The sequence below is a fragment of the Anomaloglossus baeobatrachus genome, assembly GCF_048569485.1.
Source record: "Anomaloglossus baeobatrachus isolate aAnoBae1 chromosome 6 unlocalized genomic scaffold, aAnoBae1.hap1 SUPER_6_unloc_1, whole genome shotgun sequence".
In the NCBI taxonomy this organism is placed as follows: domain Eukaryota; kingdom Metazoa; phylum Chordata; class Amphibia; order Anura; family Aromobatidae; genus Anomaloglossus; species Anomaloglossus baeobatrachus.
The window spans coordinates 531,637-546,412 of record NW_027441814.1 but is presented as its reverse complement, the minus strand read 5'-3'; the positions used below and the strand labels follow the sequence as shown (position 1 = coordinate 546,412).

General features: G+C 56.3%; 1 protein-coding gene across 1 annotated transcript; it reads right to left on the bottom strand.

Annotated features, from left to right (window-relative positions):
• Positions 1-6,209: 6,209 nt before the first annotated feature.
• On the bottom strand, positions 6,210-14,567 carry IBA57 (iron-sulfur cluster assembly factor IBA57). Its single transcript, XM_075331814.1, has 3 exons — positions 14,298-14,567; positions 8,492-8,838; positions 6,210-6,735 (listed from the first exon to the last, which is right to left on the bottom strand). Exons 1-3 carry the CDS (start codon positions 14,522-14,524, stop codon positions 6,344-6,346), a joined length of 966 nt encoding a protein of 321 aa, XP_075187929.1. The 5' UTR covers positions 14,525-14,567; the 3' UTR covers positions 6,210-6,343.
• Between the last annotated feature and the right edge of the window lie 209 nt (positions 14,568-14,776).

Below are 14,776 nucleotides of genomic sequence, written 5' to 3'. Positions count from 1 at the left end.
CAGGTCTCACCCCACACCTCAGTGATGTCACCACCTATGACCTCATCATCAGATCCCCAGTATCAGGTCTCGCCCCACACCCCAGTGATGTCACCACCTATGGGCCTCATCATCAGACCCCCAGTATCGGGTCTCGCCCCACACCCCAGTGATGTCACCACCTATGACCTCATCATCAGACCCCTCAGTATCAGGTCTCGCCCCACACCCCAGTGATGTCACCACCTATAACCTCATCATCAGACCCCCCAGTATCAGGTCTTGCTCCACACCTCAGTGATGTCACCACCTATGACCTCATCATCAGACCCCCCAGTATCAGGTCTCGCTCCACACCTCAGTGATGTCACCACCTATGACCTCATCATCAGACCCCCAGTATCAGGTCTCGCCCCACACCCCAGTGATGTCACCACCTATGACCTCATCATCAGACCCCCAGTATCAGGTCTCGCTCCACACCTCAGTGATGTCACCACCTATGACCTCATCATCAGACCCCCAGTATCAGGTCTCGCTCCACACCCCAGTGATGTCACCACCTATGACCTCATCATCAGACCCCCCAGTATCAGGTCTCGCTCCACACCCCAGTGATGTCACCACCTATAACCTCATCATCAGACCCCTCAGTATCAGGTCTCGCTCCACACCCCAGTGATGTCACCACCTATGACCTCATCATCATAATCCCAGTATCAGGTCTCGCCCCACACCCCAGTGATGTCACCACCTATAACCTCATCATCAGACTCCCCAGTATCAGGTCTCGCCCCACACCCCAGTGATGTCACCACCTATAACCTCATCATCAGACTCCCCAGTATCAGGTCTCGCTCCACACCCCAGTGATGTCACCACCTATGACCTCATCATCAGACCCCCAGTATCAGGCCTCACCCCACACCCCAGTGATGTCACCACCTATGACCTCATCATCAGACCCCCAGTATCAGGTCTCGCCCCACACCCCAGTGATGTCACCACCTATAACCTCATCATCAGACCCCTCAGTATCAGGTCTCGCTCCACACCCCAGTGATGTCACCACCTATGACCTCATCATCAGACCCCCAGTATCAGGTCTCGCTCCACACCCCAGTGATGTCACCACCTATGACCTCATCATCAGACCCCCAGTATCAGGTCTCGCCCCACACCCCAGTGATGTCACCACCTATGACCTCATCATCAGACCCCTCAGTATCAGGTCTCGCCCCACACCCCAGTGATGTCACCACCTATGACCTCATCATCAGACCCCTCAGTATCGGGTCTCGCCCCACACCTCAGTGATGTCACCACCTATGACCTCATCATCAGACCCTCAGTATCGGGTCTCGCCCCACACCTCAGTGATGTCACCACCTATGACCTCATCATCAGACCCCTCAGTATCGGGTCTCGCCCCACACCTCAGTGATGTCACCACCTATGACCTCATCATCAGACCCCTCAGTATCGGGTCTCACCCCACACCCCAGTGATGTCACCACCTATGACCTCATCATCAGACCCCTCAGTATCAGGTCTCGCCCCACACCCCAGTGATGTCACCACCTATGACCTCATCATCAGACCCCTCAGTATCGGGTCTCGCCCCACACCTCAGTGATGTCACCACCTATGACCTCATCATCAGACCCCTCAGTATCAGGTCTCACCCCACACCCCAGTGATGTCACCACCTATGACCTCATCATCAGACCCCCAGTATCAGGTCTCGTCCCACACCTCAGTGATGTCACCACCTATGACCTCATCATCAGACCCCTCAGTATCAGGTCTCGCCCCACACCTCAGTGATGTCACCACCTATGACCTCATCATCAGACCCTCAGTATCGGGTCTCGCCCCACACCTCAGTGATGTCACCACCTATGACCTAATCATCAGACCCCTAAGTATCAGGTCTCGCCCCACACCTCAGTGATGTCACCACCTATGACCTCATCATCAGACCCCTCAGTATCGGGTCTCACCCCACACCTCAGTGATGTCACCACCTATGACCTCATCATCAGACTCCCAGTATCAGGTCTCGCCCCACACCCCAGTGATGTCACCACCTATGACCTCATCATCAGACCCCCAGTATCAGGTCTCACCCCACACCTCAGTGATGTCACCACCTATAACCTCATTATCAGACCCCCCAGTATCAGGTCTCGCCCCACACCTCAGTGATGTCACCACCTATGACCTAATCATCAGACCCCTAAGTATCAGGTCTCGCCCCACACCTCAGTGATGTCACCACCTATGACCTCATCATCAGACCCCTCAGTATCGGGTCTCACCCCACACCTCAGTGATGTCACCACCTATGACCTCATCATCAGACCCCTCAGTATCGGGTCTCACCCCACACCTCAGTGATGTCACCACCTATGACCTCATCATCAGACCCCTCAGTATCGGGTCTCACCCCACACCTCAGTGATGTCACCACCTATGACCTAATCATCAGACCCCTAAGTATCAGGTCTCGCCCCACACCTCAGTGATGTCACCACCTATGACCTCATCATCAGACCCCTCAGTATCGGGTCTCACCCCACACCTCAGTGATGTCACCACCTATGACCTCATCATCAGACCCCCAGTATCGGGTCTCACCCCACACCTCAGTGATGTCACCACCTATGACCTCATCATCAGACCCCCAGTATCGGGTCTCACCCCACACCTCAGTGATGTCACCACCTATGACCTCATCATCAGACCCCCCAGTATCAGGTCTCGCCCCACACCTCAGTGATGTCACCACCTATGACCTAATCATCAGACCCCTAAGTATCAGGTCTCGCCCCACACCTCAGTGATGTCACCACCTATGACCTCATCATCAGACCCCTCAGTATCGGGTCTCACCCCACACCTCAGTGATGTCACCACCTATGACCTCATCATCAGACTCCCAGTATCAGGTCTCGCCCCACACCCCAGTGATGTCACCACCTATGACCTCATCATCAGACCCCCAGTATCAGGTCTCACCCCACACCTCAGTGATGTCACCACCTATGACCTCATCATCAGACCCCCCAGTATCGGGTCTCGCCCCACACCTCAGTGATGTCACCACCTATGACCTCATCATCACACCCCCTTATCAGGTCTCGCCCCACACCCCAGTGATGTCACCACCTATGACCTCATCATCAGACCCCCAGTATCAGGTCTCGCTCCACACCCCAGTGATGTCACCACCTATGACCTCATCATCAGACCCCCCCAGTATCAGGTCTCGCCCCACACCCCAGTGATGTCACCACCTATGATCAGACCCCCCCGGTATCGGGTCTCGCCCCACACCCCAGTGATGTCACCACCTATGACCTCATCATCAGACCCCCAGTATCGGGTCTCGCCCCACACCCCAGTGATGTCACCACCTATGACCTCATCATCAGACCCCCCCAGTATCGGGTCTCGCCCCACACCCCAGTGATGTCACCACCTATGACCTCATCATCAGACCCCCAGTATCAGGTCTCGCCCCACACCCCAGTGATGTCACCACCTATGGGCCTCATCATCAGACCCCCAGTATCGGGTCTCGCCCCACACCCCAGTGATGTCACCACCTATGACCTCATCATCAGACCCCCCCAGTATCGGGTCTCGCCCCACACCCCAGTGATGTCACCACCTATGACCTCATCATCAGACCCCCAGTATCAGGTCTCGCCCCACACCCCAGTGATGTCACCACCTATGACCTCATCATCAGACCCCCAGTATCAGGTCTCGCCCCACACCCCAGTGATGTCACCACCTATGGGCCTCATCATCAGACCCCCAGTATCGGGTCTCGCCCCACACCCCAGTGATGTCACCACCTATGACCTCATCATCAGACCCCTCAGTATCAGGTCTCGCCCCACACCCCAGTGATGTCACCACCTATGACCTCATCATCAGACCCCCAGTATCAGGTCTCGCCCCACACCCCAGTGATGTCACCACCTATGACCTCATCATCAGACCCCCAGTATCAGGTCTCGCCCCACACCCCAGTGATGTCACCACCTATGACCTCATCATCAGACCCCCCCAGTATCGGGTCTCGCCCCACACCCCAGTGATGTCACCACCTATGACCTCATCATCAGACCCCCCAGTATCAGGTCTCGCCCCACACCCCAGTGATGTCTCCACCTATGACCTCATCATCAGACCCCCCCAGTATCGGGTCTCGCCCCACACCCCAGTGATGTCACCACCTATGACCTCATCATCAGACCCCCCAGTATCAGGTCTCGCTCCACACCCCAGTGATGTCACCACCTATGACCTCATCATCAGACCCCCCCAGTATCGGGTCTCGCCCCACACCCCAGTGATGTCACCACCTATGACCTCATCATCAGACCCCCAGTATCAGGTCTCGCCCCACACCCCAGTGATGTCACCACCTATGGGCCTCATCATCAGACCCCCAGTATCGGGTCTCGCCCCACACCCCAGTGATGTCACCACCTATGACCTCATCATCAGACCCCCCAGTATCAGGTCTCGCCCCACACCCCAGTGATGTCACCACCTATGACCTTATCATCAGACCCCTCAGTATCAGGTCTCGCCCCACACCCCAGTGATGTCACCACCTATGACCTCATCATCAGACCCCCCCAGTATCGGGTCTCGCCCCACACCCCAGTGATGTCACCACCTATGACCTCATCATCAGACCCCCAGTATCAGGTCTCACCCCACACCTCAGTGATGTCACCACCTATGACCTCATCATCAGATCCCCAGTATCAGGTCTCGCCCCACACCCCAGTGATGTCACCACCTATGGGCCTCATCATCAGACCCCCAGTATCGGGTCTCGCCCCACACCCCAGTGATGTCACCACCTATGACCTCATCATCAGACCCCTCAGTATCAGGTCTCGCCCCACACCCCAGTGATGTCACCACCTATAACCTCATCATCAGACCCCCCAGTATCAGGTCTTGCTCCACACCTCAGTGATGTCACCACCTATGACCTCATCATCAGACCCCCCAGTATCAGGTCTCGCTCCACACCTCAGTGATGTCACCACCTATGACCTCATCATCAGACCCCCAGTATCAGGTCTCGCCCCACACCCCAGTGATGTCACCACCTATGACCTCATCATCAGACCCCCAGTATCAGGTCTCGCTCCACACCTCAGTGATGTCACCACCTATGACCTCATCATCAGACCCCCAGTATCAGGTCTCGCTCCACACCCCAGTGATGTCACCACCTATGACCTCATCATCAGACCCCCAGTATCAGGTCTCGCTCCACACCCCAGTGATGTCACCACCTATAACCTCATCATCAGACCCCTCAGTATCAGGTCTCGCTCCACACCCCAGTGATGTCACCACCTATGACCTCATCATCATAATCCCAGTATCAGGTCTCGCCCCACACCCCAGTGATGTCACCACCTATAACCTCATCATCAGACTCCCCAGTATCAGGTCTCGCCCCACACCCCAGTGATGTCACCACCTATAACCTCATCATCAGACTCCCCAGTATCAGGTCTCGCTCCACACCCCAGTGATGTCACCACCTATGACCTCATCATCAGACCCCCAGTATCAGGCCTCACCCCACACCCCAGTGATGTCACCACCTATGACCTCATCATCAGACCCCCAGTATCAGGTCTCGCCCCACACCCCAGTGATGTCACCACCTATAACCTCATCATCAGACCCCTCAGTATCAGGTCTCGCTCCACACCCCAGTGATGTCACCACCTATGACCTCATCATCAGACCCCCAGTATCAGGTCTCGCTCCACACCCCAGTGATGTCACCACCTATGACCTCATCATCAGACCCCCAGTATCAGGTCTCGCCCCACACCCCAGTGATGTCACCACCTATGACCTCATCATCAGACCCCCCAGTATCAGGTCTCGCCCCACACCCCAGTGATGTCACCACCTATGACCTCATCATCAGACCCCCCAGTATCAGGTCTCGCCCCACACCCCAGTGATGTCACCACCTATGACCTCATCATCAGACCCCCCCAGTATCGGGTCTCGCCCCACACCCCAGTGATGTCACCACCTATGACCTCATCATCAGACCCCCCAGTATCGGGTCTCGCCCCACACCCCAGTGATGTCACAGTGATCTTTATCATTGTTAGATGTTTCGCCACATTGAGAATCCATTCCTCGTGATTTCACACCTTTTGCTGTTGTCAGTGGAAGGAAGTATTTATTATTTACAGGAAGATGGAGGAAATGTTGCACGGCTGAGGTTTTGTCACAGAGTGTCAGTGAGGGTGATAATGGAGTCTTGTGACTTGGTACATTGTGGGGATTCTCCTATTTAGGTGCCTTCACCAGGACCCGGCCACCATCCTGGCAAAGAGGCCTTCACACCGACGGGTGCTCCGCCTCCTGCTGTAATCTGAAGCTCCTCCCCTACATGGGCGAGTCTGAGCAGTGCCAGCCCCAGGTCCTCCACTCCGGCCCGGAACTTGCCGGCAGACTTCCCGGACATAGTGGTGATCTCCAACCCCTCAGACTCAGCGGATCGCGGAGAGGAAAGGCGCACGGGCACCAGGCGTTTACGGATGACGCCGGTGTGATGCGTCCGCGCTGTCAACTCCTGACCGACGTAGCAGCCCTTGGAGAAGCTGATCCCATTCATGTAGACCAGGTTGGACTCCAGCGGTAACGCCACCCCTGGAGGTAAATCCTGCACGCCCTCCGGGATCCCTGGAAGAATGGGAGAGGAGGATCAGCCATCATGTGATCAACTCACAACCAGAAAGAAATGTGCTAAAAACCACCGGCAGCCCATCATCTCCTCACTGAGTCACCTCCAGAGCTGCACTCACTATTCTCCTGTTACATCCTCCAGTCACCTCCAGAGCTGCACTCACTATTCTGCTGTTACATCTTGTCTCATCCTCCAGTCACCTCCAGAGCTGCAGTCACTATTCTGCTGTTACATCTTGTCTCATCCTCCAGTCACCTCCAGAGCTGCAGTCACATCTTGTCTTATCCTCCAGTCACCTCCAGAGCTGCAGTCACATCTTGTCTTATCCTCCAGTCACCTCCAGAGCTGCAGTCACATCTTGTCTTATCCTCCAGTCACCTCCAGAGCTGCAGTCACTATTCTGCTGTTACATCATGTCTTACCCTCCAGTCACCTCCAGAGCTGCGGTCACTATTCTGCTGTTACATCTGATCTCATCCTCCAGTCACCTCCAGAGCTGCAGTCACTATTCTGCAGTCACATCTTGTCTTATCCTCCAGTCACCTCCAGAGCTGCACTCACTATTCTGCTGTTACATCTGATCTCATCCTCCAGTCACCTCCAGAGCTGCAGTCACTATTCTGCTGTTACATCATGTCTTATCCTCCAGTCACCTCCAGAGCTGCAGTCCCTATTCTGCTGTTACATCATGTCTTATCCTCCAGTCACCTCCAGAGCTGCAGTCACATCTTGTCTTATCCTCCAGTCACCTCCAGAGCTGCAGTCACTATTCTGCTGTTACATCATTTCTTACCCTCCAGTCACCTCCAGAGCTGCGGTCACTATTCTGCTGTTACATCTGATCTCATCCTCCAGTCACCTCCAGAGCTGCAGTCACTATTCTGCAGTCACATCATGTTTTATCCTCCAGTCACCTCCAGAGCTGCAGTCACTATTCTGCTGTTACATCTTGTCTCAGCCTCCAGTCACCTCCAGAGCTGCAGTCACTATTCTGCTGTTACATCATGTCTTATCCTCCAGTCACCTCCAGAGCTGCAGTCCCTATTCTGCTGTTACATCATGTCTTATCCTCCTGTCACCTCCAGAGCTGCACTCACTATTCTGCTGTTACATCTGATCTCATCCTCCAGTCACCTCCACAGCTGCACTCACTATTCTGCTGTTACATCATGTATTATCCTCCAGTCACCTCCAGAGCTGCAGTTACTATTCTGCTGTTACATCTTGTCTCAGCCTCCAGTCACCTCCAGAGCTGCAGTCACTATTCTGCTGTTACATCATGTCTTATCCTCCAGTTACCTCCAGAGCTGCAGTCACTATTCTGCTGTTACATCATGTCTTATCCTCCAGTCACCTCCAGAGCTGCACTCACTATTCTGCTGTTACATCATGTTTTATCCTCCAGTCACCTCCAGAGCTGCAGTCACTATTCTGCTGTTACATCTTGTCTCAGCCTCCAGTCACCTCCAGAGCTGCAGTCACTATTCTGCTGTTACATCATGTCTTATCCTCCAGTCACCTCCAGAGCTGCAGTCACTATTCTGCTGTTACATCTTGTCTCAGCCTCCAGTCACCTCCAGAGCTACAGTCACATCTTGTCTTATCCTTCAGTCACCTCCAGAGCTGCAGTCACTATTCTGGTCACTGGAAGATAAGACGTGATGTAACAGCAGAATAGTGAGCACAGCTCTGGAGGTGACTGGAGCATGCTTTCTCGGGGTGCAGTGGGTGCACACATGGCCTGGTTCGCACCGTGCTGGTACCGGTGCCGCCTGTAGTTGCAGACATTTCCCGGTTCTGTTCCGGGGAGGATGTCTGGGACGTTGTGTCCAGTCGGTGCCACCATCCTGAAGCCCATCTCCGGGCACCTTGGGTCCGGCACACAGCCCGGGTCCGGCACACAGCCCGGGTCTGACGGGGGCAGCACCGAAAGCTCCTTCTTCTCCTGGATCAGAGCCCAGACGGACAGCTCGGGGCACGGCCGCACCTCCACCCGCTGCCGGAAGTTGTAAAGCTGCAGATGCTGACGAATAGAGTCCACCGCTGCCACGTCACACTCCAGGAGGAGGTCGTGTGGCCCGATCTGTGGCCCCGGGACCCTGCAAGACACAGAGGGGAGTCAGAGAGGCACCGAGGAGCGCTCCACCTGTACAACACAGAAACCAGCACCGAGGAGCGCTCCACCTGTACAACACAGAAACCAGCACCGAGGAGCGCTCCACCTGTACAACACAGAGCAGCACCGAGGAGCGCTCCACCTGTACAACACAGAACAGCACCGAGGAGCGCTCCACCTGTACAACGCAGAAAACAGCACCGAGGAGCGCTCCACCTGTACAACACAGAAACCAGCACCGAGGAGCGCTCCACCTGTACAACACAGAAACCAGCACCGAGGAGCGCTCCACCTGTACAACACAGAAACCAGCACCGAGGAGCGCTCCACCTGTACAACACAGAAAACAGCACCGAGGAACACTCCACCTGTACAACACAGAGCAGCACCGAGGAGCGCTGCACCTGTACAACACAGAAACCAGCACCGAGGAGCGCTCCACCTGTACAACACAGAAAACAGCACCGAGGAACACTCCACCTATACAACACAGAGCAGCACCGAGAAGCGATCCACCTATACAACACAGAACAGCACCGAGGAACACTCCACCTGTACAACACAGAACAGCACCGAGGAACACTCCACCTGTACAACACAGAACAGCACCGAGGAGCGCTCCACCTGTACAACACAGAGCAGCACCGAGGAGCGCTCCACCTGTACAACACAGAACAGCACCGAGGAACACTCCACCTGTACAACACAGAACAGCACCGAGGAGCGCTCCACCTGTACAACACAGAGCAGCACCGAGGAACACTCCACCTGTACAACACAGAGCAGCACCGAGGAGCGCTCCACCTGTACAACACAGAACAGCACCGAGGAGCGCTCCACCTGTACAACACAGAGCAGCACCGAGGAGCGCTCCACCTGTACAACACAGAGCAGCACTAACGATCCACCTGTACAACACAGAAACCAGCACCGAGAAACACTCCACCTGTACAACACAGAATAGCACCGAGGAGCGCTCCACCTGTACAACACAGAGCAGCACCGAGGAGCGCTCCACCTGTACAACACAGAGCAGCACCGAGGAGCGCTCCACCTGTACAACACAGAACAGCACCGAGGAGCGCTCCACCTGTACAACACAGAGCAGCACCGAGGAACACTCCACCTGTACAACACAGAACAGCACCGAGGAGCGCTCCACCTGTACAACACAGAGCAGCACCGAGGAGCGCTCCACCTGTACAACACAGAACAGCACCGAGGAGCGCTCCACCTGTACAACACAGAACAGCACCGAGGAGCGCTCCACATGTACAACACAGAACAGCACCGAGGAGCGCTCCACCTGTACAACACAGAGCAGCACCGAGGAGCGCTCCACCTGTACAACACAGAACAGCACCGAGGAGCGCTCCACCTGTACAACACAGAGCAGCACCGAGGAACACTCCACCTGTACAACACAGAGCAGCACCGAGGAGGGCTCCACCTGTACAACACAGAGCAGCACCGAGGAGCGCTCCACCTGTACAACACAGAGCAGCACCGAGGAGCGCTCCACCTGTACAACACAGAACAGCACCGAGGAGCGCTCCACCTGTACAACACAGAGCAGCACCGAGGAGCGCTCCACCTGTACAACACAGAAAACAGCACCGAGGAGCACTCCACCTGTACAACACAGAAACCAGCACCGAGGAGCGCTCCACCTGTACAACACAGAAACCAGCACCGAGGAACACTCCACCTGTACAACCCAGAAACCAGCACCGAGGAGCGCTGCACCTGTACAACACAGAACAGCACCGAGGAGTGCTCCACCTGTACAACACAGAGCAGCACCGAGGAGCGCTCCACCTGTACAACACAGAAACCAGCACCGAGGAGCGCTCCACCTGTACAACACAGAAAACAGCACCGAGGAACACTCCACCTGTACAACACAGAGCAGCACCGAGGAGCGCTCCACCTGTACAACACAGAACAGCACCGAGGAGCGCTCCACCTGTACAACACAGAAACCAGCACCGAGGAGCGCTCCACCTGTACAACACAGAGCAGCACCGAGGAACACTCCACCTGTACAACACAGATCAGCACTAACGATCCACCTGTACAACAAAGAGCAGCACTGAGTAACGCTCCACCTGTACAACACAGAAAAGAGCCTGTAAAGCAGCACCGAGGAGCGCTCCACCTGTACAACACAGAACAGCACCGAGGAGCGCTCCACCTGTACAACACAGAGCAGCACCGAGGAGCGCTCTACCTGTACAACACAGAGCAGCACCGAGGAGCGCTCCACCTGTACAACACAGAACAGCACCGAGGAGCGCTCCACCTGTACAACACAGAAACCAGCACCGAGGAACGCTCCACTTGTACAACACAGAAACCAGCACCGAGGAGCGCTCCACCTGTACAACACAGAGCAGCACCGAGGAGCGCTCCACCTGTACAACATAGAACAGCACCGAGGAGCACTCCACCTGTACAACACAGAACAGCACCGAGGAGCACTCCACCTGTACAACACAGAGCAGCACCGAGGAGCGCTCCACCTGTACAACACAGAGCAGCACCGAGGAGCGCTCCACCTGTACAACACAGAGCAGCACCGAGGAGCGCTCCACCTGTACAACACAGAACAGCACCGAGGAGCGCTCCACCTGTACAACGCAGAAAACAGCACCGAGGAGCGCTCCACCTGTACAACACAGAGCAGCACCGAGGAGCGCTCCACCTGTACAACACAGAGCAGCACCGAGGAGCGCTCCACCTGTACAACACAGAGCAGCACCGAGGAGCGCTCCACCTGTACAACACAGAGCAGCACCGAGGAGCGCTCCACCTGTACAACACAGAACAGCACCGAGGAGCGCTCCACCTGTACAACGCAGAAAACAGCACCGAGGAGCGCTCCACCTGTACAACACAGAAACCAGCACCGAGGAGCGCTCCACCTGTACAACACAGAAACCAGCACCGAGGAGCGCTCCACCTGTACAACACAGAAACCAGCACCGAGGAGCGCTCCACCTGTACAACACAGAAAACAGCACCGAGGAACACTCCACCTGTACAACACAGAAACCAGCACCGAGGAGCGCTCCACCTGTACAACACAGAGCAGCACCGAGGAGCGCTCCACCTGTACAACACAGAAAACAGCACCGAGGAGCGCTCCACCTGTACAACACAGAAACCAGCACCGAGGAGCGCTCCACCTGTACAACACAGAGCAGCACCGAGGAGCGATCCACCTATACAACACAGAACAGCACCGAGGAACACTCCACCTGTACAACACAGAACAGCACCGAGGAGCGCTCCACCTGTACAACACAGAACAGCACCGAGGAGCGCTCCACCTGTACAACACAGAACAGCACCGAGGAGCGCTCCACCTGTACAACACAGAACAGCACCGAGGAGCGCTCCACCTGTACAACACAGAACAGCACCGAGGAACGCTCCACCTGTACAACACAGAGCAGCACCGAGGAGCGCTCCACCTGTACAACACAGAGCAGCACCGAGGAGCGCTCCACCTGTACAACACAGAGCAGCACCGAGGAGCGCTCCACCTGTACAACACAGAGCAGCACCGAGGAGCGCTCCACCTGTACAACACAGAACAGCACCGAGGAGCGCTCCACCTGTACAACACAGAAACCAGCACCGAGGAGCGCTCCACCTGTACAACACAGAAACCAGCACCGAGGAGCGCTGCACCTGTACAACACAGAAACCAGCACCGAGGAGCGCTCCACCTGTACAACACAGAAACCAGCACCGAGGAGCGCTCCACTTGTACAACACAGAAACCAGCACCGAGGAGCGCTCCACCTGTACAACACAGAAAACAGCACCGAGGAGCGCTCCACCTGTACAACACAGAAAACAGCACCGAGGAGCGCTCCACCTGTACAACACAGAAACCAGCACCGAGGAGCGCTCCACCTGTACAACACAGAAACCAGCACCGAGGAGCGCTCCACCTGTACAACACAGAACAGCACCGAGGAGCGCTCCACCTGTACAACACAGAAACCAGCACCGAGGAGCGCTGCACCTGTACAACACAGAAAACAGCACCGAGGAGCGCTCCACCTGTACAACACAGAAACCAGCACCGAGGAGCACTCCACCTGTACAACACAGAACAGCACCGAGGAGCGCTCCACCTGTACAACACAGAAACCAGCACCGAGGAGCGCTCCACCTGTACAACACAGAACAGCACCGAGGAGCGCTCCACCTGTACAACACAGAACAGCACCGAGGAGCGCTCCACCTGTACAACACAGAACAGCACCGAGGAGCGCTCCACCTGTACAACACAGAACAGCACCGAGGAGCGCTCCACCTGTACAACACAGAACAGCACCGAGGAACACTCCACCTGTACAACACAGAGCAGCACCGAGGAGCGCTCCACCTGTACAACACAGAGCAGCACCGAGGAGCGCTCCACCTGTACAACACAGAGCAGCACCGAGGAGCGCTCCACCTGTACAACACAGAGCAGCACCGAGGAGCGCTCCACCTGTACAACACAGAGCAGCACCGAGGAGCGCTCCACCTGTACAACACAGAACAGCACCGAGGAGCGCTCCACCTGTACAACACAGAAACCAGCACCGAGGAGCGCTGCACCTGTACAACACAGAAACCAGCACCGAGGAGCGCTCCACCTGTACAACACAGAAACCAGCACCGAGGAGCGCTGCACCTGTACAACACAGAAACCAGCACCGAGGAGCGCTCCACCTGTACAACACAGAAACCAGCACCGAGGAGCGCTCCACCTGTACAACACAGAAACCAGCACCGAGGAGCGCTCCACCTGTACAACACAGAAACCAGCACCGAGGAGCGCTCCACCTGTACAACACAGAACAGCACCGAGGAGCGCTCCACCTGTACAACACAGAGCAGCACCGAGGAGCGCTCCACCTGTACAACACAGAGCAGCACCGAGGAACACTCCACCTGTACAACACAGAAAAGAGCCTGTAAAGCAGCACCGAGGAACACTCCACCTGTACAACACAGAAAAGAGCCTGTAAAGCAGCACCGAGGAGCGCTGCACCTGTACAACACAGAGCAGCACCGAGGAGCGCTCCACCAGTACAACACAGAGCAGCACCGAGGAGCGCTCCACCTGCAGAACACTGATACATAAGCTCCGCCCCCTTGTCCATTCCAGGACACGCTAGTCTGATGGATTGGCCACCCTGATGCCTGGAGAAAGCTTCCACTGGCCAATCAGGAGTCAGCATGTATTGCGCGTCAGGCAGTGAAGCTGTGCTATGGCTGCTGTGGGCTGAGCACAGCGCTGCTGGGACGTGTAGTCCCCCGTGAGGAGGCGCTTCATATGACGTCACAACCCCCATTGTATAATATCACACAGGACAGCGCTGCCAGGAACAAGCATGGCGGCTGCAGCCCACGTGCCGTCATGACGTCAGCACGTACCTGTACAGCAGCACGTCGTACAGGCTCCTCCCTTGCACGTTCAGCATGTGAGCGTACATGGCGCCGTCCTTCAGTCTCTCCACGTCGTTCGTCACTAATCCCTGCAGAAAACCCTCGGTGTGCGGGCCGCGGACCCTGAGCAGCCCCCGGGCCTCGGCGAGCGGGAAACACACGGTGCTCATGCGGCGGAGCCACGGCCGGAGCAGCGGGGAGAACGGCGGCCTCATCGTGACAGCGCGGGAGAAAGCGTGACGTCACCACGTCCGACGTACAGCGCCACCTGCTGGAGAAGATGTGAACGGCAATATGTATTACACTGTATAGAGCTCCCCCTGCCGGAGGAGACGTGTGCTGCCCCGTATAGAGCTCCCCCTGCCGGAGGAGACGTGTGCTGCCCCGTATAGAGCGCCCCCTGCCGGAGGAGACGTGTGCTGCCCCGTATAGAGCGCCCCCTGCCGGAGGAGACGTGTGCTGCCCCG